The 24,173-nt window shown below is 36.1% G+C and overlaps 1 protein-coding gene across 3 annotated transcripts in view; it reads left to right on the top strand.

Moving 5' to 3' along the window:
* NAV3 (neuron navigator 3) overlaps positions 1–24,173 on the top strand; it is a 341,643-nt gene that overhangs the window by 297,396 nt on the left and 20,074 nt on the right. The window contains exons 25-34 of one of the 3 annotated variants that reach the window (XM_044384570.3): positions 4,508–4,629; positions 5,594–5,614; positions 6,299–6,471; positions 6,762–6,827; positions 8,098–8,251; positions 9,639–9,813; positions 15,131–15,228; positions 17,985–18,080; positions 18,355–18,523; positions 19,715–19,950. In XM_044384570.3, the coding sequence (XP_044240505.2) occupies positions 4,508–4,629; positions 5,594–5,614; positions 6,299–6,471; positions 6,762–6,827; positions 8,098–8,251; positions 9,639–9,813; positions 15,131–15,228; positions 17,985–18,080; positions 18,355–18,523; positions 19,715–19,950 (1,310 nt within the window). The remainder of the gene's footprint in view (positions 1–4,507; positions 4,630–5,593; positions 5,615–6,298; positions 6,472–6,761; positions 6,828–8,097; positions 8,252–9,638; positions 9,814–15,130; positions 15,229–17,984; positions 18,081–18,354; positions 18,524–19,714; positions 19,951–24,173) is intronic. The other 2 variants (XM_044384571.3, XM_026499977.4) reach the window with 2 other exon arrangements.

Raw genomic sequence — 24,173 nt, 5'->3', positions numbered from 1 at the left:
AAGTGGCTATGATGGTGCCTTATACACAAAGGGGGCTCATTTGAATTTTAATTTTAAAAATGTAATTTTTTAAATACTTGAATTTAAATTTGAGGAAACAAATTATATAAAGTGAGATATACTTGAAGGAAAAACTAGTTCTCTAGGGGCTACTTCTGTTAAGAATTTAGCAACTTTCCATGTGGGGGAGTTGATTTATATGCCACATGGAAAATTACTGCATATTTAAAGCTTATCTTAGAGCTATAATAAAGCAGCTTATGTTCTAAATCTTCATGTTGTAAATAGGTCCAGAAGGGATTTTAAAAGACTTAATCCTTTCTTTAACACAGTACAAGTCACTGAAGTAAAACTTTCTGGAAGGATTCCTTTTATCGTAGGCAACAGGTAGCCTCATAGACCTACTGGAATTGAAAAAAAAAAAAAAGGAACTCCTCCGCTCAGAAATGTGGGAGGGTTACATAAAATGAGCAAAATGATAACAGTTAATATTCAAATTGGTCAGGAAGGATTAAAACATATTTTTACAAGATTTCAAACTGACAAAGAAAATAAGTGTATATAGGATATTTAGATTAGGTCTGTAATATTAAAACTTAATATTAAATTCAGTGAACACAAACTGATTTTTACTATCTTGACCATTGACATAACATGGAGAAAATAAAGTCTGTTGGACTAATTATGCATCTTTCTGTGGGTTATTAAGGTGATTGTATAAGCTATAAATGTATAGTCTGAAATCATATTGAGATTTGGCTTTTGAGACTTTTACATATTTATCTTAGGTAACTTTGGAACATGTAATCTTACAATATACATTTGGAGTGAGGCAACACTTTTATAGACAGGTCAAACTATGACAAATTCACATAATTAATTAATGTAGCTTTATATTTTCTATTTGTGCATCACATTTATTAACAAAGCCCAATAAATAATAGTCTATAATATAATAAATTTATTTATTCATGCACAAATGTTATTTGAACACATGATATATACTAGCCACTCTATTAGATCTTGAAATACAGATTTCAAAAAAAGTCCTCTGTACTCAGGGGCTCACACTCCACTGCCACAGAAATGTAAATATATCTCTGTATAACTCTATATAGAGATATGTATATAAATATATATGAAAAGTAAAGTAATGGAAAATTTTACTTTTCTTTTTCAAAATGTACTATTAAGTCACTACCTCTGTGTATAAACAGAATAGTTTTTCCTTGAGATGTGCCAAATACAGTTCAACAGATGATGTAGTCAGTTGCTATCAACAGTGAATACATTTTTAGGAATGTTAGGCAAATATAGTTACATCAAATGAATAAGAATAATATTACTCACAAGTGTTTATTGATCACCCACCACTTGCCATAGTCTCTACAGGGTCCTGGGTATACAATGGTAAACAAAACAGATAGAATCTTTGTTTCCATTAAGCTTTTAGTCTTGTGGGAGAGCAGAAAATAAACAATTGTGTGATCGCTGGCGTAGCTGAATATGTATGCCAAAAGAGTTATAAGTTATAAAATGGACAAGAATAGGTGCCATAGAAAGCAAGGCTGCCAGGGAACCTCCTAGAGGTTCATAGTCAGGAAAGGCCTTTCCCAGATAGCAACATTTAAGGGGAACTCCAAGGAATAATGATCAACTCATCTGGTAAATGTTGAGAGAGGAATATTCTTGAAGAGTCTTGAGATAGAAAATGGACTAGTGCCGTTGTGGAACTGATCCAGTGAGCAAAGGTACAACACGTAGAACCAGGTTAGAGGGTAACTGACCAGATTACTGCGGGACTTTTGGCCCTATTTAAGAGTTGAAATGTTTTCTTTCTTATTAAAATGGGAATCTATTGAAGAGTCTTAGGTAAGGCAGTGATTATGTTTTCCTTTTAAAGAGAATTCTCTAGCTACTGTCTATTGAATGGTTTGAAGGTAAGTTGGACAGCCATTCTTGCTGTCAAGCAGGTAAGTGGTCGTGATAGCTTGAATTGGGGCAGTGCTGGTATGAAGGGTAGGAAGAGGAAACGGATGGATGAACAAACTCCTAACTGAAATACAGACTTCTAAAATAAGCTTCTCCATTCACTCGCATTGTTGATATCCATTTGGTCAACCATTCTTTACTAAGCTCTATGATGCCACATGTACTGAATCAAATACTTACAAGCACTAGAAAGGAATTGTCAGAGATGGGTAAATGCATTCCTTTCATTCCATGATATTATTGGAATCATTCCTTTGCTAATTTTTATTGGTAAATGCTATCATAATTGAAGGTACATAATACCTCTAAGGACAACTTTTGACTTATGATTATAAGAATTTACCCATCTTCTTAATTTTGAGGGTTAATCAAAGTCAAATGCAATTTATTATTTCTGGATATAATAAAAACTCTGGAGTACTTTAACACCTAGTGCAATAGCTTTTTCTGTGAAAGTCAGTTACTAGGGAAAAAACCTAACAAATAATATGTCTTGATCACAAAAGTTTATAGCCAATTGCAGCAGAAATTAAAACACAAGTATATACCAACATATTCTTCTTTTCTTTATTCATATAACTTCCATATTCATTGACTAAGGGATACTATGCTCCTTTATTGTTCAATCAAAATAGCACACATCAATGCCTTAAGTTTTGACATTGGTAATATTTTGGACATGTAAATACAGTAAATATTCTCATCATTATTTTTTAAAGTACTTTTACTTTTAAGAGGCCAAAATCTGTGGATTCTGAAAAATAGTTTTATTTTCTCCTTCCTATAAAATTTGTCAGCATACTTATTATCCTAATGGAAAAATTAAGGTACTTACTGATATATATGTATATGACTATAAGGTTAGAGATATGTATACATTACATACCCACACATATACTCACTTATTGTATTTGAAAGTAACAGTTATAGTTTCGTTGTCATGGGGTGTTGCAATGTTCAATAAATCAGTCAACTGGATTTTATACTGTTGTTTATACTGTTTATACAACTGTTTATACAACTGTTTATACTGTTGTTTCTATGGAACCTTTTTGAAAGCTATGTAGTAATTTCTGACATCTTAGAAGTTCCACTGAGATTTTTTGCTTGATACATCTTAATTGATGCCAATTAAATATAGTAATAAGTTTGGCCTTAAAGCAGATTTGATCTTAAAAACAATTTTATAATTTCTCAGTGTGTCCACTAACACTTAATATCAGTTCATTGTAAGTAGATAAAATTTCAATTTCAACAACTGTAAATAAATCTTATAGGCTGATTGTATGTAGTAAGTGGGTATCTTCAAAACACGATTAAATAGTAAATGTTGCTTTTTTAAAATTATCTTGTGTGATTAAAGAAGCACTACATGCTTTTGAGAAGTATGGCAAGCCCATATCACATGGCAGTTAGCACAGTAGACGTTAGACCGTGTCTAGGTGTCAGATTGGCTCTTCTGTGTTTCAGCTATGTGACTGATGAAATCACTTTTAGTAATTAAACTTACTTCAATACTTTGCTTTAAGAATGAAATTAGATAAGGGGCGCCTGGGGGGCTCAGTCGGTTAAGCATCTGCCTTCAGCTCAGGTCATGATCTCAGGGTCCTGGGATGGAGCCCCACTGATCGTGCTCCCTGCTCAGCAGGGAGTCTCCTTCTCCCTCACCCTCTGCTTCTCCCCCTGCTTGCTCTCTCTCTCTCTCTCAAATACGTAAATAAAACCCTTAAAAGAAAAAAAAGAATGAAATTAGATATCCCAAAGTAGAATAAACACATGATAAAAGCTAGCTTTGTGATTACATGTTGTTATTATTATTACCATCATTACTATTACAAGTCATGGGCGGGATTCTGATGGAAGAATCGCACTGTCGTAAATATGTTTTCTGTTTAGTTTACACATGCAGTCTATGTAGTTTCTCTCTTGAGCACCTTCCCTCACTGGCTCTTTGACCTTGGTCAAGTTACTTCTTTGCACTTCCATTTCGTCCTCTGTGAATTGCATTGCTTAAATGACTTCCAAGGTTTGCTTTGGCTCTATCGTGGTATGAGTCTATGAAATGGAAAATTAATATGTTTGGCTTCGGTAGCTTTATTCAAAGCACTAATATTAAAAAGACACAATTAATTCTCATGCTATTATGAGTTTCCATTTACTCCATAGAAGTAATCATTTGGAATAAATCTCTTTGGAAGATCTGCTTGATCCAGGTATTCAGTAGAAATCACTAGCATAGCATTTCATTTTTGGATAAAACTCAGAACTCATTAAACCGCCAGAGCTACAGACTTGTATGAGATACCCAATGAATCTGAATGCCGATAACCCAGTTAATTAAAGCAAATAAAGTGGTACTTTATTCAACTTATAAAAACCAAAACCGCACTGAACTGATCTGTACGAAGCCATGTTGACTTTTATTAGCAGCCTTCCTCTCAGAAAGCCTAGAGGCCTTATTTGTTCACAGTGAAAGTCTTTAGGAGCTAATGTGATGCTCTCTGTCTGTTGCTAGATCTCCGCATCAGAAGACAGCATTCCTCTGAAAGTGTTTCTAGTATCAACAGTGCCACAAGCCATTCCAGCATTGGTAGTGGTAATGATGCTGACTCCAAGAAAAAGAAAAAGAAAAACTGGGTAAGCCCTGGTCATTCATCTCATTCGAAAGCTTATTAGTGCACCATGAGTCAGGTTTTGTTTTTTTTTTTTTCTTTTGAGCTTTAGAAGTCTGTAGCAGTTTACAAAGAGTCTCCTTCAAGTGACTGGCCCCTGGAATGCTGTCCTCGCCACCAAAATTAGGGGGCCATGGTGCTGAGGAGCATGTTTTAGTCAGGACTAGTCTTGGGTTTGAATCCCAACTCTGCCACTTACTACTTGGACCATAGGCAGGTTACTTCACCTTTTGAGGAGGCCTACTTTCTCTCATCTACAAAACCAGGATAATTAATACTGACTTTATAAAGTTGTTGTAAGGAAAAATAAGATGACATCTGTTAATAAATGACAGGGCAGGGGTTCACTGTGGAGATGAGGAAGAAGAAAAGATGGTGGTGTGGTGGTGATACCAATGGTGGGGTTGAAGAAAGAGGAGAAGAATTGTAAAGAAGGGAAACAAGAAACCTTGAAAGCTTCCGCACATCTCACGTCGAGCAGGGCACAGTGTGAATAAAGCTTCACCTCCTCAGAAATGAACTACATTAGTGTCTGCTTCTATTTTTTTTACAGGACAATATAGCAGAAACACAGAAATGCACTTTCCCAGAATAGTGCTTTACATTTGCTAGAGATAGAATTTATGATGATATTAAGCAATTGCTAAAAAATGGAGGGGAAGATGCTATCACAGCAAAATGTTGAAAAACCGTGCAGTAAAGGATTTCTTTTAATACCATGAACTAAAGGTAGTTTTTAAAATAAGGACAACTATTGATGAAATCCAAAACGTATCTATCAGAGGGTTTTGCTGGAGTGCCTACTATAAATAATGAAAGAAATATCTTTTTTGTTTTAAAAAAAATGTTTATACAGGTAATATTTTAAAATACTGATCAGCCTTCATTCCCTTGATTTGTAATTCCACACTCTTTCATGTTTCTGCAAGGTGAACTCTAGAGGAAGTGAGGTGAATATAAACCGTGGACAATTTGGCATGCATCTATAAAAAATACCCTACCTTGGCATGAATGCTATTCATTTTGGCAGTAGGCTTTTTATACCTTTTAAAAACAGATTACCTTGTATGTCTTTTCTTTGTGTCTTTTCATTTTAATCTCAAATTTGAAAGAGAAGAGGTAAAAACCACTTTCTGAATAGAGCCGTAGGGGATACCAATTCTGGTTTTGAATAGTACGGGAATTGAAAATTTGAATAGAAAATCACAATTAATGAAGTGTTAGGTGAATTTGATTTCATTTTGCTTTTTAAGTTTATACTGTCAGCAGGACATGACTTGATTGTAGCGCTAAAGTGGCCATTTAAAACAAATTGCCTTGAAGAGAGAAGCATTGGGAGTGGAGATCCCTTCAAGGTACTTAGTTTTAAATGAGTGCTCTGACAGCCATGCCCTTGACCCTGCACTATTTCAAAGCCTCCCGTGTTTGCGCTGCGCTGGATTAATATAAGAATAAAACAAAACACAAAACGCGGTATCATTTTTTTCTAGAGATACCGTGCTGCACCTGTTAATACTCTGCTTGTACATACTGACCCCAGGCAGTGGCTAGGATGGCACCTGCAAACTAACGCCCCAAAGCCAAATTCTCCAAGTGCAAATAGACAAGAAAGGTAATTTCTGTCCTCTTTTCAGCTGAGAAGCTCATTCAAACAAGCCTTTGGAAAGAAAAAGTCCACCAAGCCTCCTTCCTCACATTCGGACATTGAAGAGCTTACTGACTCATCCCTCCCAGCATCACCGAAAGTGCCCCATAATGCAGGCGACTGCGGGTCCACGTCCATGAAGCCCTCACAGTCGGCCTCAGCGTAAGTCACTCCCTCCGCAGGATGCTGACGTCTTTTTAAAAAAACAACTTCAGGCCAAGCCTGTTTGTGTTATAAATGCAGTCGGGCTGTGCCTTCACAGCAGCAACACCATCTGTGCTGGTCGTTTTCAGATCTTCCTTATAACTGTGGACAGCCTGGTTTCTCCTTCCTTTTCCACATATTAGAATTTAAGTGCTTTGTGATCTCACTTTCCACTCTTCTGAGTCATCAGTCTCACTTCTTTTCCTGGCATTTGTCCATGTCTCTGTCTCACTGTGCATTCAATGCAGGTCACCCCTTGTCTGGCCACCAAAGAAACGGCAAAATGGCCCTGTGATCTACAAGCATAGATCCCGGTAAAATGGCGTGTGATGCATGCAACTTGCCAAGATTCCGGTTCTAACCTCAGCAGCGTTTGCCTTTGCTCTTTCTAAACTCACTCGCATGCATTTCAACAACAAAACCTCCTCTGTCTTTCTGGTTTTGAAGTCCAGCTTATTTTCCTAAAACCAAGCTGTAATCCTTTTGCCTTAATTCCGTGAGATAGCCGAGCATAGCGTTTTTATAGTGGCTCACCATTTGATGTTACAAGAATGAATGGAACCTTGAGAATGTAGAGCATGTGCTCTGATGAGGTGATTCTCCGTTTTATATACTATTGAAATCAAATTTCCTCGTATGCCCATGACAATGACTAGCATAGAACTGTCATGGAGGACAGAGCCACGAATAGGACCATTTAAGACACTTGTATATCCCAGATAATTTCACCGCTTACATAGAAAGGAGCAACCTAGCACTGTCATTTTGTAACCAATAACATAGTCCTCACATTTTAAATGGAAAAGGTACTAGTTAATAAAAAAACAAGTTCTTGCACCGTGTTTCCTGCAAAACTGCCCACAAAATAACAATAACAACAAAACAATAGGGACGTAATGTATATGACCTTCCAGCAGCCCTGGACTGGGCCCTCTTGCACGGGTGAGACCTGTGATTCAGCTTCATTAGCGTTGATGTCCTAAATCAGCTGAGCCTACCGGGAGGATTATATAACACTCATCCATTATTTAAATGTCCCAAACTAATCTCCCTGATTTATTTTCTACAATATTTATATTGGATTTTCATGGTAACTTGAAGACAGTGTTGTGGCAAATACTGTTATACTTTGCACAGTTTTGCAAAAAAACAAACCAGTGGTTTAAGAATGTCATAACTGCTTTAAAAGAAAGGAATATTTCATAAGCTGCAAGTGGAGATTTAAGTCCCTTGAAAAATGGTAGAATGAGATGGTGTAATGCTATGCAGCCCCATGAATATCAGCCATGAGGATATTTGGAAGATTACTTGGTATTCAGAATAACGGATCGTTTTTAAACTTCAGAAAAATAGGAGGAAAGGATTAAAGGAAAAAGACAGCTCCTGTTTTCAGTTTTGAACCCATGAATATATTACTGTTTGTAAAACTCTTTCTCCTTCTCTTTAGGTTTTGCGGCAGCTGAGAACCTCTGTAGCTGCTGGATAATAGTGCAGTTGAGCCTTAAAAGCAACACTGCTTTTCCTGATCCTCTGGCTTCCCCCCACCACCACCACCACTGATTTTTTGTTTGTTTCCTTCTTCAGGATCTGTGAATGCACAGAGGCTGAGGCAGAGATAATTCTGCAGCTGAAGAGCGAGCTCAGAGAAAAGGAATTAAAATTAACAGATATTCGACTGGAGGCCCTCAGCTCTGCTCATCATCTTGACCAGATCCGGGAAGCTATGAACCGGATGCAGGTCAGTGCCGACCTGCCAGGAGCAAAGAGGAGCGATGCAAAATACTATTTTTTTGCCACTCTTGGTTATCATAAAAACAAATCTCCCTTTTAAACTCACCGTGGAAACGCACTCTGTTTATTCCGTCTTTGCACCTCATTTCCTAATGCTGAATGGAGCATTTGTCAAAGCCAGGGTTGGAAGTGAGAGTACCGACTGGCCAGTTGCTCTCAAGGGCCATTCAAGACACTTGTACCAATGACTGGATTCACTTGAGAGCTGAGTTTGTCAAGAAACTACTATAAGCCTCGCGTCTTCACTTTCCCATGATTTACCTTTATGTTGGCTTTTTTCCCTTCTTTTGAAATGTGACTTTCCATTGCCTTTACCTATTTTCTATTGAGAGGAAAAAAAAAGTAACGAGGAAACTACAGAAATGTAACACAAGCTTTCTAAATATGAAAGTAAAAGTGATGTAGAATGCCATCTGTAAAAGTAAAGCTTTTGTATTTTGGGGAAGCATCTGAAGGCTAATTTCAGAGCCAGTCTGTGCTCAGACTAAGTTTTTGTTTTATTATTGTAACCTGGTAATCACTGGGTATCGCAGAGGACTGAAATAAGAAAAGCTCATTGCTGAGCAGATTTATCTGCCACTGTGTATATTCACCAAAAGGTTTTTGTGGTTTTTATGAGCCTAGTGCCCCCATTTTGAAGGAACAGAAACTTTTTCAGATATTAGCTGGGGTTTTGAAGTAATTTTAAATCACCTTATTTATATTGTTTCTGTTTGATTCTGGTTTTCAACTCTCCATGAGTTCAGAGTATTACAAATGGCATTATTTACCTGTAAAATTTTAACAGTACATTTAAAATGAGGAATTTTGGGATGCCTGGGTAGCTCAGTCGGTTAAGTATCTGCCTTCAGCTCAGGTCATGATCTCATGGTCCTGGGATTGAGTCCCACGTCGGACTCTCTACTCAGCGGGGAGCCTGCTTCTCCCTCTGCTGCTCCCCCTGCTTGTGCACATTCTCTCTGTCGAATAAATAAATAAAATCTTTTAAAAAATAAAATGAGAAATGTTATGAACACTTTAAATATTATTTTTGATTCAAATGGTACCAGGTCCTAGAAGACTCCTCAAATATATGGTACGTTCAAAAAATACTTAAATTCTAATGGTAAGGGCATCTACATATGTGAATACATGAATATATGCATGTTAGAGAATAGGTTAACTTTCCTTCTGTGGAGGAAATCCTGTTTTCATAATTTATATTTGTTTACTTAACATATCACCACATGTTTTATTTCATAAACCAAATAATCAACTCTGGTAAAAGCGTTGGTACCATTTTCTCACTCAAACTAGCTGCATTTTTTTTTTCATGTTTCCCGTCCTCACAACAGAATGAAATTGAAATACTGAAGGCGGAAAATGACCGGCTGAAGGCAGAAACTGGAAACACCGCCAAGCCTGCTCGTCCACCGTCGGAGTCCTCCAGCAGCACGTCCTCCTCCTCTTCACGGCAGTCGTTAGGACTTTCTCTCAACAATCTGAACATCACGGAGTCTGTTACCTCAGGTAATTTTGTGCACACATGTGCCTGAATCAAATCATGCCTATGACTTAGTGAGTGGGGAGGGGGCTGGAATTTGGAGAATCTCGCCCACCACTGTTCTCACCTTACCATCCTAAAAATGTTAGCACTCTTTTTTTTTTTTTTTAAAGATTTTATTTTTTCAACAGAGATAGAGACAGCCAGTGAGAGAGGGAACACAAGCAGGGGGAGTGGGAGGGGAAGAAGCAGTCTCACAGCAGAGGAGCCTGATGTGGGGCTCGATCCCATAACGCTGGGATCTCGCCCTGAGCCGAAGGCAGACGCTTAACCGCTGTGCCACCCAGGTGCCCCTAAAAATGTTAGCACTCTTAATTCTCGGAAATAGCCCCATTCTTCTTTTAAAAATTTCCTCTACTTTGTTCCTACTTTAAAAGAACATTCTCTGTGAAAGAGTGAAAGACTGAAGAGATAATGGTTTTCTTATCATTTTAAAAAATTACTTGTGCCTGAGAAGTACTTCCTTAATGATTACAAATACAATAAAGAAATAATGTTCTCAGTGGTGATCATTAGCATTTATGAATATAGTACTAGTAATCCCGTGCAATTTTATGGTGTTTTAAGTGTATGAAGCCCATTTAGGAGTGCATGGGGACTTCTCTGTGAATTTGACCAGATGACCTTGCATGATGTTGCCTGGAGAGAACATAATGCTATGTCGTCACCCAGGGCACAGTTCTATTACATTTGCAACAAACAAAAAGAACTCACTGGGTTTTGTTATCGTGTTCAGGGTACTGAGGATGGGACAGGGGTATAGTTTTATTTCATTGCAAATAGAATCGTCTGACATAATGTTGTCTTAGTATGTGACAAACTCTTCAGTTATAAAGTGTAACTGCTTCTATGGCAGTGAATCATTTTAGGTATAGAAGATTTAGTTTAGATTTACATGAAGATCTGTGGTAATTGCAAAGCGCAGCCACCAGATGACGCTTGGAAACCAATGATATACATATTCCTGGGTCAGTTCAGATTTCATTACACAACTATACAGTTCTTCCTGGCTGGCCTTGAATTGCCCTAAAATATAGAAGAAGAAGATGAAAAAGAGGAACAGAGACACAGCATGCTGATATTGATGAAATGGTTAATAAATCACATCTCTTCTACAACCTCAGAATTTTAACAATTCTGTCATAGCTGCTCTTCATAATGTAAAATGAGTGGCTCAAATGTGTAACTTGCTTTCTTCTTAGAAAGGACAAGTGAGGACTAAAAGGGCAAGTAGGAACTCCTTGAAATTCAAGAAAACACTGTATATCACATTTGGCAGGTTTGGGGGAAGGGAAATGAATTCTGAAAATAATCATCAAGTAAAACAAATATTAGTAGCCAAGAAGAAACAGAGAGATATAATTAAATGAACTTGTAAATCATATGGCAAATTAGAACTATGGCACTGTGAGAGTAACTTGCATGTGTAAATTGTAAGGTGTTATCACCCAGACTCTTCAAAAGATGCTAAAAAGGAAAAAACAAAAACTTAAATGTATAAATTCTGGGAGGCCTGAGCAATATCCTATATGTTGGCTTGTTGGTGATGAACCAAACGGAGAAGTGAAACAGTGTCCATAGCCAAAGGCAGTCAGTGACTTGTCCTGCCTGACTCCTAAGGGAAGACATGGGCTTGTACCTTACAGGATGGCATCGTGGCAGGATTTCATTGCTTGTTACATGATTTTGTTTGATCTCATGGAAATATAATAAGGTTTAAAGGAGGCATAGTAAATACTAAAGATAGTTTAGAAATAGAAGCCAAATAAAAATGAAACTAAAATTCATGTCCAGGAAAGGCTAAAATTCATAAAGATAAATATAAATTTAAAAAATCAAATATAGTTTCTATGTTCATCAGGCTGAAAATACTGATGTCCATGATTCAGAATTTGGGGCACATTTTTTTGAGGGGGGTTCAAAAATGTACTTTTTATTACTCATTTTATTATTTATTTGTAATTCAATATTACTTTATTTCCTTAATTATTTTTCATTAGTGATAATTATATCTGAACTAACAAATCACATAACTAGGATACTGTTTTCACTGTCTTCACTCTTGTTTACAGGGTTCAAAATTAGAAATTGGAAGTGCCTTTACATTGGGGTTTTTTAGCAAAAGACTTTCTAGGGTTCATGATTAATTTTTTTAAAAAGATGAGAAGTAGGCAGGAGAGTGGATAATTGACAAGTGCTTGGTTCCTGAAATAACTACTGCATATTCCATACATCCAGTAAAGACAGAAGTTTGAAAAGCCTTCATTTTTTTGGTCAGAATTTTAGTTGATAGTAACCAGAATGGCAGATCTTTTTATTCTTCCTTCAGAATATTGACAGAAGACCATAACTGATTTTCCGTAAAACAACAACAACAACAACAAAAAAGAAAAAAAAAAAAAAACCCATACACAGAAAACCCTTACCTCAAATTTGCTGTTTCTCATTTTTTCTTGGAGTTGTTTCTTCAGGTGGTCATCTTATCAATATTTTGGGAAAAGGGAGAGACACAGAGTGAGTCATGATGTGCTCCTCCCCCCACCGTGAAGAGAGGGAGTTACAATAAACACATGGTGAAAGGGGATAATGGTTAGAACAGCTGACCCTGTTAAACACTGAGGATAAAGTGCTATAAAAAGCATAATCTCTGATGGTCTCAGTCACCCTATTAAGTAGGTGCTGTTTGAGCCCCATTTTACAGATGAAAAAACCAAGACTGAGGAAAGAGACGATAATAATTTGTTCAAGATTATGTGTCTAGTAGGGGCGCCTGGGTGGCACAGCGGTTAAGCGTCTGCCTTCGGCTCAGGGCGTGATCCCGGCGTTACGGGATCGAGCCCCACGTCAGGCTTCTCCACTAGGAGCCTGCTTCTTCTTCTCCCACTCCCCCTGCTTGTGTTCCCTCTCTCGCTGTCTGTCTCTCTCTCTGTCAAATAAATAAATAAAATCTTAACAAAAAAAAAAAAAAAAAGATTATGTGTCTAGTAGGAGGCAGAGCTAATATCTGAACCCAGCGGTCTGTATGAACACAGTGCCTGACTGACCTTTTTGCTATTATATTCATTTTGCTTTAAGTAGCCACGTATGAGAAGCTGAGGACAGTTGTTCATTTGTTTACTGGTAAATTTTTACTTCACTGCTGTCAGGAAAAATTCTGTATTTTAAGCACAGTTTTTAAAAGTAAGCATAACATGAAATGAATAGCATGTTCCAAAGCAAATCTGAGCAGAGAAGTAGATCAGAAATCAGATTAAACACCTTGTTGTGGAGTACTAGGCCTCTCACGATTGGCCCTTATCCACCTCAACTACTTTCCCTGCCCCTCAACTTGATCTCCACACCCCTGCCACCCAGAGCATTTGTCTGAGCCTTGAACACACCTAGCTCTTTCATCAAGGCTTTTGCATTGGTTCTTGTTTTCTGGACCCCTTTTCCTAGGTCTTTATTTGCTGGTCTTATCTCCAAACAGCACCTCCTCAAGGAAGCCTTCCAAGATGATCTCTCCATGTAGAGATGCCTCCCTTTGGTTACTGTTTCACTGCTTCATGACCATTATTTCTTGCACTTAACACATTCTGAAATTACCCTGTTGAGAATGTATACTCCAAAGGGGCAAGAAATGCATTTGCTTCTCTCACCTTGGTATTCATTCCTAATGCCCAGCACAGTTCCTGGTATCATTTAGGTTTAATAAATATTTTTGAATATTTGTAAACATTTATAACTGATTCAACAAAGCACTAAAGAGACAATTTGGTCACAGCCTACCGGAAATTCAGATGTAGGCAGCTTACAGTAAGCCACTCTAAACTTCTGGGGCGCCTGGGTGGCTCAGTTGGTTAAGTGACTGCCTTCGGCTTGGGTCGTGATCCTGGAGACCCCGGGTCGCGTCCTGCATCAGGCTACCTGCTCAGCACGACGTCTGCTTCTCCCTCTGACCCTCCCCTGTCTCATGCTTTCTCTCTCTCATTCTCTCTCAAATTAAAAAAAAATCTTTAAACCTCTAAGAAAAAGAGCAAGAGGATTAAAATGACACTTGGCGAAGAGGTTTATTTTTGACTGAGATAAGCAACAAGATGAGAGATTGTGAGCATATTAATCTGGTAAAATAATTAAATGTCTAGTAAGGAGATTATCTTTGAGGACTTAAAAATTTCTAGCAAAAATATCCATATTCCTCATATTTTGTTGATCTTTGTTACGGTCTTAGGGCATTTTTTTTTTTTTACTCCTTTCTTTGTGGAATTGCATATTCTTAATTATTAAGGCAATAGGACCATTCTGTTTTCAGAAGCTGTTAGATTAAATTATCATTTCTCTGATAGAACACACATAAGCCGTTATCCCTATAAATTTATAGTCAGAGTAATTGAGGTCCCTCGTCACCAGACACATGTGCTCTTTAGCACGTAACTGAGTTTCTTTTGTCCACAGAGCACCATATTCATATTAACCATGGCTCTATAATAACATTATTGTCAAAGGAAAACATATGTGGGAGAGTTGACGTTAATATTTATCCAAATTGCGCATTAATCTCATATAATATATTTTGAAAATTAATCTTTAATTCCATTTAAAGGCTGGTGCTTTGAAGGTTAGCTAGCTTTACCATGCTTCTGTAAGTCTTAGCTGATTACTAGAAATACTATTTTGGTTTTAAAACTAGAAGCATAAAGGGTACAGGAGAGTGATAATTAATGTACTTCTGTAGGGAAGTATAATGCTGTGGTTGAAATTCAATAACAGTACCTAATAATTATAAATATAATATAAGCAGTAATATAGCTGGATATGTGCCAAATGCTTGAAAATAATTTCAGTTGACAGCCAATCTCAGCACCTTAGCATTCATAAATTACATGGGTATGGAGCTTGGATATTTTAGGGTGGATAGAAAAATCAAATTGCTTTTCCGTTTGTCACAGTTACAATGGTAACTGAATATTACTCAGGTATTCCTCAGTCCTGGGTATAATAGAAAAACAAACCCCTTATTTCCTCATCTGAAGGCAATGGCCCAGTATGTGGGTGCAGATCCATGAAGGCAGAAATAAATTCTTCGACTGAGACTTCAGTCCATGCACACTAATTCATCTTCTTGAAAGCTGAGATTTTTCAAACCAGTTAGGCTAGAATGGGAAACAAAAAGGCCAAATATTCCCACTGGAAGATATAAAACTATGAGGGAGAAAACAATGACAATAAACAATTCCAAACTAATGTGACTCTATTGTGGTGTATGTGTATGTGTGTATGTTTACTTCTTTGAAAATTTGGTAGATATTTTGCTAGATGATCCTGGTGATACAACTGGACACAAAGATGGCCGCAGTGTGAAAATTATAGTCTCCATAAGCAAGGGCTACGGCCGAGCAAAGGTATGTTCTTAATCTTAAATCCTTTATTACTAAAGCATGAGCATGAATCAAATGTATTTTATATTTGAATATTTGTCCTGGTAAATATACTATCAGCAGTGTGTGTCTTGGCATTGGCTTAATATGTTATAAAAGCATGAAAGTTAGGGACTCAAAAGAAATGACACCATCCTATAGATAGAAATGTGTCTCAGTACATCATTCTCTTTCACTGAAGACAGTATTGGTTGTCAACCATTCTCATTTCTATAACTTCAAAAAAGAAACATTGCTTCCTTTGACATCAACATCTTGTCTAACATGCCTTTGGTGTCACCTATAAAATACAGGTGATATTTATAATGTGTACACATGTTACTAGAGCTGTCAATGTAGTCGTTGTACAAAGAGGAGACTATAAGCTATATGAATATGCTAGACACTGGAAAGATACGTTTACTGAACTTAGTATGATTACAATTCTATTGATGCTACTTGTGTGTATCATTTGTAAGCAAAGTCTAAGCTGATAAGGAAAGTATTTTAACTTTTCTGAAATCAAGTGCTGCTATCAAATCATGACTCAAGACCTTTTTTTAAAACTAAAACTATTATTTCAAGCTGGATTTGTACTTGAGTGGCCAAGGATACAAATTTGTAAGTCTCTGAATTTTTTTCCTATCAAACAGAAAAACAAAAACTCCTTCGGAACTTTAAAATAATTGAAGTATTGAAGTTTGAAAAGTAAGCACTTGTGAATTTTTACACTGAGCAAATATTCAAAGAATTCCAATGCCATAAACCTTCTGCTTGAGCTGCAGATTTGTGCCTGATTTTCCCAAGTGGGTCTTCATGCAAAAGACTATAATAGTCTCAGTGAAGCTTAAACTATTTCTCATTTAAAAGCAGCTACTTGGAAAGGATTGTATGAGCATTCATTTTGACTGGGTTACAATAATACTGGAAAACAAGTTTTCTTTTTAAAAATAATTCTAAAAAGCAATGTTTTTGAACATTGAAAGTAGTTATCTTAGCCTTCTTGGGCTGTCATAACAAAATACTATAGATTGGGTGCTTAACCATCAAAAATTTATTTTATCACAATTGTGAAGCCCAATGTCAAAGTACTGGCTGATTTGGTTCCTAGTGGGAAGTCTCTCATTGCACTGTAGATAGCCACCTTCTTGATACTGTCTTCACATGTCCTTTCCAAAGTATTGTATACTTGGAGAGAGAGAGAGATGGATGTCTCTCTCTCCTTCCCTGCATATAAGTCACTAATCCCACCATGAGAGCCCCATTCTACTGACCTAATCTAATTTCCTCCTAAAGGCCCCATTTCCAAAAATCATCACATTAAGGGTTATGGCTCTAACATATGGATTTTGGGGAGACATAAACATTCAGTCCTTAAGAATACTAAAAAAAAAAAAAAATCGCAATGTCTGTGCGATTTGCTGTGAATTTCTTAACTTTTTCTGAAAAAGGTATTGGCATCTAACTTGGATTATATCTAAATGATGGTAATAATCATTTACCCTTATAGAGGTAAATGTCACCGATGAAAAAATCAAGGCTCTGAGGTGGCTAAATGACTTACCTAAAATCACATTTTTTAAATTAAGTGGTAGATATTCTGTGTTGTAGAATCCATATCTGCTAATATTTGACTCAGTTATTATTCTGTCACCTCTTAAGGATGAATGCAGTTGGCGACAAGAATCAGGATTGTAACATATCAACTAGCTAATTATATCTACTGGCATCATGATCACTATGTTATGTAACCATTTCCAGTCATCCTAAAAGAGGCTCCACTTAGACTATAAATCTTGAATTGTTTATTTGTCCAATGTATGTACGAAGTCCTCAAAATCCCATCCTACAACAACATTATAATAAATTTAGGACCACTCTTTGTACTGAAAAGGGATTCTTTGCTTGATAAAATGAGTCCTGTGGGATTTCCTGACATGCTCTTTTAGTGAATTTTCTAATAAATTCAAAATGGGAACTGTTTTGTAAATTCGTGAATGCTGTGCTACTGTGGATAACACATTTTTAAAAGATGGATTAGACTTTAGGGGTTTCTGGGTGGCACAGTCAGTTGTGTTCCTCTTGGTTTCTGCTTACTTTGTGATCTCAGGGTCATGAGATTGAGCCCCACGTCGGGCTCTGCACTCAGTGGAAAGTCTGCTTGAGAGTCTCCCTCTCCCTCTCCTTCTGCCCCCCGCCTCACGTGCTCTCTCTCTGTCTCTCTAAAATAGATAAATCTTAAAAAAGAAAGATTCGGTTTTAGATATAATCTAAATTAACAAATGAAAAAGCTGAATTTTAGGCTTAGCATAGAGAGGATCACAAAATGAGTAAGATGAAGTTCTAGGGCTCATATGAAATAGTTCTCTTCCATTTCTGTCCCCATTTCCCTTCTACCAAACTGCTTCTCTTCCAGAATGGACCCACTGCATTAAAGCAAAAGACTATTTTCCCTACTACCGAACTGGTCATAAATCAGTTTTCCATACAATTCCACTTCTTCTCATATCTCTCTTTCATGTTGTTGCTATTGATGTTACTTTGTTTATTTGTTTAGTTAGTTTGTTAGGATATGTTTTATTTTATATAATATACTGTATGTGTCTATTACAATAAAACCCATTGGCTTATAAACATTTTAGTCTTAATTATTAGTACATTAGTATGTTTTAGTAGAAAATGTAGTAATAAAACAAGACATCTAATTGGGTTTTATCATGTTTTATTCTATTCTTATTTAGGATCAGAAGTCTCAGGCATATTTGATCGGATCCATTGGCGTTAGTGGGAAAACCAAGTGGGATGTCTTAGATGGTGTAATTAGACGTCTCTTTAAGGTAAGTTGTGCAAGATACCCCAATACTAATTTTTGAATATGTTTTATCTTAGGTGCTTTCCTTAGCTTTAATAATGTAGACATATCTGCTTTTCCTCGCCTCCATTTCAAGTAGTAAAGAAAGCTTTCTCTCTTTGTGCTGTGTGATATTAATAATTCTTTTATTACCCATTCCAAAATTCTTGACAGCTAGCTTCATACCCCCATGAGCTTTGTATTTGTTGTAGATGAGTTGAATCTCTGTTTTGACTTCCTTTTTGTATGTATCATTTTAGGAATATGTGTTCCGAATCGATACATCCACTAGCCTTGGTCTGAGCTCTGACTGCATTGCTAGCTACTGTATAGGAGATTTAATTAGATCCCATAGCCTAGAAGTGCCTGAACTGCTACCTTGTGGATACCTTGTTGGAGATAATAACATCATTACTGTGAACCTGAAAGGTAAAAACAAAAATGAAAAGAAAAACATAATGGTATTTTTCTAACCAGCATTTTTTTTTCTTTCGTCCATCCGTCCTTCCTTCCTTCCTCTCTTTCTTTCTCATTTCAGTTCCAATTTTCATATTTGAAAACTGTGTTAACTACATTGATAGTTTTAGTATGAAATGGGACATATTTATTTTTAAAACACTAAAATCTTACTAAAAACACTAAAATTCAAGTAAACGAAATTCTTTGACTTCTGGGATGTGAAACCTGGAATGTAATTTTGAAGATTCTCCAAGACTCAAGGAAGGGAATGTGATTTAGGGAATTACAAATTTCTAGGTTTTCTCCATTATCATCTTTCATTTAAGGAAGACTCAAAGAATTCCTTGCCTATCCCAAAGTAATATATTCATCACTGTATCTGATTTTAAAATATGTGTACTTAATAAATACCCACTGGGGATAGAGAAGAGATGTTAAGAATTGAGGCTAAGAAATTCTGTTTGCTTTGGATGATATGATTAATTATAGGCTAATGGAATGTCAAAAGTATACTTGTTCCATAATTCCTTGTTCATATATGTTAAAGAGTCAGAGCACATCTGTATAGACTGGATTAATAGAGGAATTTGCCAACATTTGATTTTGTGATTAAGGTGCGTAAGTTAGTAAAAGGAGATACTGTTGCTTTGCCTCTTAATTCCTTGCCAAATATCACAATTTTTATTCTCCAAAAGCTTAAGTGGTTGTACAGCTGGGGTTTGCAATGAGAGATAAAAGAGGATGAAGAGAAGGAGAAAATAGGAAGAAAATGGAAGAACACACACATATATTTAAATATTTACATTTATTCTTAACAAAACTGCCACCTTCAAAGGGAAGGAAGATATTATAATAGAATTTATAGTAATTCTTCCATTTCTCCCTGGAAACATAAGTGGTAAACCTGAACTAGACAGTGGAGGGAAGTCTGAACAAAAGGAAACAGCTTACTTTCATTTCATGTTCACTCTGCCTTATTACTAATGTTTTTTTGTCTTAAAATGGCAACACGTGGTTGTGAGATAGAAATATCAAGGAAAACATTTTACAAGGCTTGCATCCTTATGACTAATAAAACTCTGTTGTCGGTTAACGCTATATTTTAAATTCCAGCTTGTGTAGAACAATAAGGCGTGTTCTTCCCTTTGTTTCTTCCTTCAGGGGTAGAAGAAAACAGTGTGGACAGTTTTGTGTTTGATACACTGATTCCTAAACCAATTACCCAAAGGTACTTTAACTTGTTGATGGAGCATCACAGAATTATACTCTCAGGACCTAGTGGTACTGGAAAGACCTATTTAGCAAACAAACTTGCTGAATATGTAATAACCAAATCTGGGAGGAAAAAAACAGAGGATGCAATTGCTACTTTCAATGTGGACCACAAGTCAAGTAAGGTAAGTCACAAACTCCTAAGAGAACTGTTGCTATTTATCCGTAAGTGTTTTAAGCAATTAAGCGATAAGATGGTGTGAAACCCATTTTCAACATGGAAACATACCAACTCTTTGACTAAAACTAAAATCTGGTGGATGACTAAACCCTGTTTCATGAATTTAAGCAAGACTGCTATTCAGTAACATTCAGTTATCAGGTACTTCGCAAGCATTGGGAACATACAGAAGAAAATGACGGTCTCTATTGTCTGATTTCTCTTAGACATCCATTTGGAAAGTGTTGGAGTAGAAAAAGATCCATGCAAAGTTCTGTAGAAGCAAGAGGGGAAAATATAACTCTTCCTGGAAGAATTAGAGCTTTATAAAAAATTAATACTTGACCTGGCCTTAAAAAAATAGGTGGGAATTAACTGGGGTGTTACAGCAATGGGGATGTGGGTATGATTAGAATAGTCTAGGCAGAAATTCTGGGAGTAGCAATTTGCTTACATTTTATTTCTATAGGATTTCTGCTTAGGAACCTTAGGAAATTGAACCATATTTCATTTTGCCGTCAACTAGGGTCTAATGTACCATAATACTCAGCTTGAACACTCTCAGCTATTAAATAGGCATGAGGGGGCTATAAAACCTAGCCAGTACTTTAATATATTATGAGTAAAAACAAAGAATCCTAAAAAGAAAATAGTTAATGCCTAACATATTCCTAACACTAGAATATTTTTGCCTATAAGTACTCATTACATTCTCAATCAAGTGAAACTAAGCTTCTCTTAGGAAACTGTGTCTGTTTTGTGCAATACCTTGATGGAATCCACAGGATACTGGGTCATGTTATTTTTCCAACGATAACCTGGTTAGATGATCTAAACTGACCCAGTCTCTCTGAAACTTCAGGCCTACAAATTTTCAGAAATAAATGCAAGTCACAAAATTTAGATTGGATTATTGAAATAAAACAGACATATAGTTTAGTGAACAAAGCATTCTTGATATTATGAACAATAATATGCCAAAAAACTGGACAACCTAAGAGAAATGGGAAAGCTTTTAGAAACATACAACTTACCATGACTGAATCAGGAAGAAATAGAAAATCTGAATAGACCAATTACTAGTAAGGAGATTGAATCAGTAATCAAAAATCTCCCAAAGAAGAAAAGCTCAGGACCAGATAGCTTCACTGGTGAATTTTGTTCAGCATTTAAAGAATTAATACCAATCCTTCTCAAACTCTTCCAAAAATTTGAAGATGAAGGGACACTAAAACTCATGAGGCCAGCATCATCCTGATACCAAAACTAGAAAATGATACCACTAGAAAAGAAAACTATTAGCAGTATCCCAGATGAATATAGATGTACAAGTTTTCAATAAAAGTACAGCAAATCAAATTCAGCAGTACATTAAAAGGATTATTCACCATGATCAAGTGGGATGTATCCCTAGGATACAAAGATAGTTCAACATATAGAAATTAATCAATGTGATATAATACATTAATAGAATGGAAGAAAACAAATCATATGATCATCTCAATAGATGCAGAATACATCATTCATGATAAAAACTTAACACATTAGGTATAGAAGGAACATATCTTAACAAAGGCCATATATGACAAGCCCACAGCTAACATCATAGTGGTAAATGTTGGTAGCTTTTCCTTTAAGATCAAGAACAAGACAAAGATGCTACTCTCATCACTTTTATTCAACGTAGTACTAGAATCAGGTGAAAGAGAAGAAGGAGGAGTGGGGGGGGGAGTATCAGAATTGGAAAGGAAGAAGTAAAATTCTCTATATGCAGATGACATGATTTTATATATAGAAAATCCTAAAGACTCCACAAAAAAACTATTAGATCTAGTTAATGAATTTAGTGAAGTTGCAAGATATAAAATTAATATACAGAAATCAGTTGTGTTTCTATACACTAAAATGGATTTTCTGAAAAAGAAGAATAAAGAAGTTGATCTCAATAATAGCATCAAAAACAGGGGCGCCTGGGTGGCACAGCGGTTAACCATCTGCCTTCGGCTCAGGGCGTGATCCCGGCGTTATGGGATCGAGCCCCACATCAGGCTCCTCTGCTATGAGCCTGCTTCTTCCTCTCCCACTCCCCCTGCTTGTGTTCCCTCTCTCTCTGGCTGTCTCTATCTCTGTCGAATAAATAAATAAAATCTTTAAAAATAATAATAAAATAATAAAATAAAAAATAATAAAAAATAAAATCTTTAAAAAAATAATAGCATCAAAAACAATAAAATACTCAGAAATAAATTTAACTAAAGAGATAAAAGATCTCTACACTGAGAACTATAATACATTGATGAAACAAATTGAAGAAGACAGAAATAAATAGATAGTTATCTCGTGTTCATGGCTTGGAAGAATTAATATTATTAAAATGTCAATACTAACAAAAGCTATCTATAGATTCAATGCAATCCCTATCAAAATTCCAATGGCATTTCTTATAGAAGTAAAAATAAAAATACTTGTAAAATGTATATGGAACCATGAGAGACTCTGAATAGCCAAAGAAATCTTGAGAAAGAAGAACAAAGCAGGAGACATCACACTTCCTAATTTCAACTATACTATAAAGGTATAGTCATCAAAACAGTATGGTGTTGGAATGACAACAGACACGTAGAATTGGCAGACATGATGAAACAGAATCAAAAGCCTGGAAATAAACCCAAGCCTATACCATCAACTAATATTGGACAAGGGAGCCAAAAATATTCAATGGAGTCTCTTCAGTAAATGATGCTGGGATAATTGGATATTCACATGCAAAAGAATAAAACTGGACACATATTTACATTACTCACAAAAATTAACTTGCAGTGGATTAAAGGCTTAAATGTAAGACCTGAAACCATGAACTCCTAGAAGAAAACATAGAAATAAAGCTCCTTGATATGGGTCTTGGTAATGATTTTTGAATATGACACAAAGTACAAGCAACAAAATAAAAGATAAACAAGTGGGAATGCATCAAGCTAAAAACTTCTGCACAACAAAAGAAACCATCAACAAAGTGAAAAGACAACATATAGAATAGGAGAAAATATTTACAAACCCATACATATCTGTGAAGGGGTTAATATCCTAAATATAGAAAAAACTCATACCACTCAATAGCAAGAAAACATATGACCCAATTAAAAAATGGACAACGGACTTGAATAGACATTCTCTAAAGAAGATATACAAAAGGTCAACAGACACATGAAAAGATGCTCAACGTCACTAGTCATTAGGGAAATGCAAATTAGAACCACAATGAGATGTCACCTCATGCCTGTTAGAATGGCCATCATCAAAAAGACAAGAGATGACAAATGCTAGTATGGATGTAGAGAAAAGGGGACCCTTGGACACTGTTGATGGGATTGCTAATTGATATAGTCACTATGGAAAACAGTATGAAGGATCGTCAAAAAATTAAAAATAGTACTGCCATATGATCCAGCAATTTCACTTCGGAGAATGTACCCAAAGGAAATGAAAACACCAATTCAAAAAAATATCTGCACCTGCATTCATAGTAGTATTATTTATAATAGCTAAGACATGGAAACAACTTAAGTGTCCTGAATGGATGAATGGATAAAGAATTGGGATATGTGTATACATACACACATGCACATATGCACATATATGTGCATATGTGTATGCATACACACACAATGGAATATTATCCAGCCATTAAAAAATGAGGAAATCCTATCATTTGCTACAAAATGGATAGACTTTGAAGGTATTATGCTAAGTGAAATAAGTCAGAGAAAGACAAATACTGTATCATTTCACTTATATGTGGAATCTCAAAACAAACAAACGATCAAACAAAAAAACTACCTGAGGAAGAGGTTGGGAGGACGGGAATTGTAAGAAAATGGTTAAAAGGTACAAACCTCCAGTTACAGGATGAGTAAGTACTCGGAATATAATATACAGCATGGATGACCATAGCTAACACTGCTCTATGATGTATAGGAACGTTGCTGAAGGAGTAAATACTAGGAGTTCCCATGACAAGAAAGTTTTTGTCCTTTTTTCTTCTTTCTTTTCTTTTTTATTGGATCTATATGAGAAGATGGATGTTAGCCGAACCTATTGTTTGGTAATAGTTTCACAATATGTGTAAATCAAATCATCATGCTATTCACTTTAAATTAATGCAGTGATATATGTCAATTATTTCTCAAT

This window comes from Ursus arctos, unplaced genomic scaffold (genome assembly GCF_023065955.2).
Source record: "Ursus arctos isolate Adak ecotype North America unplaced genomic scaffold, UrsArc2.0 scaffold_21, whole genome shotgun sequence".
In the NCBI taxonomy this organism is placed as follows: Eukaryota; Metazoa; Chordata; class Mammalia; order Carnivora; family Ursidae; genus Ursus; species Ursus arctos.
This window is presented reverse-complemented; position numbering and strand designations above follow the sequence as displayed.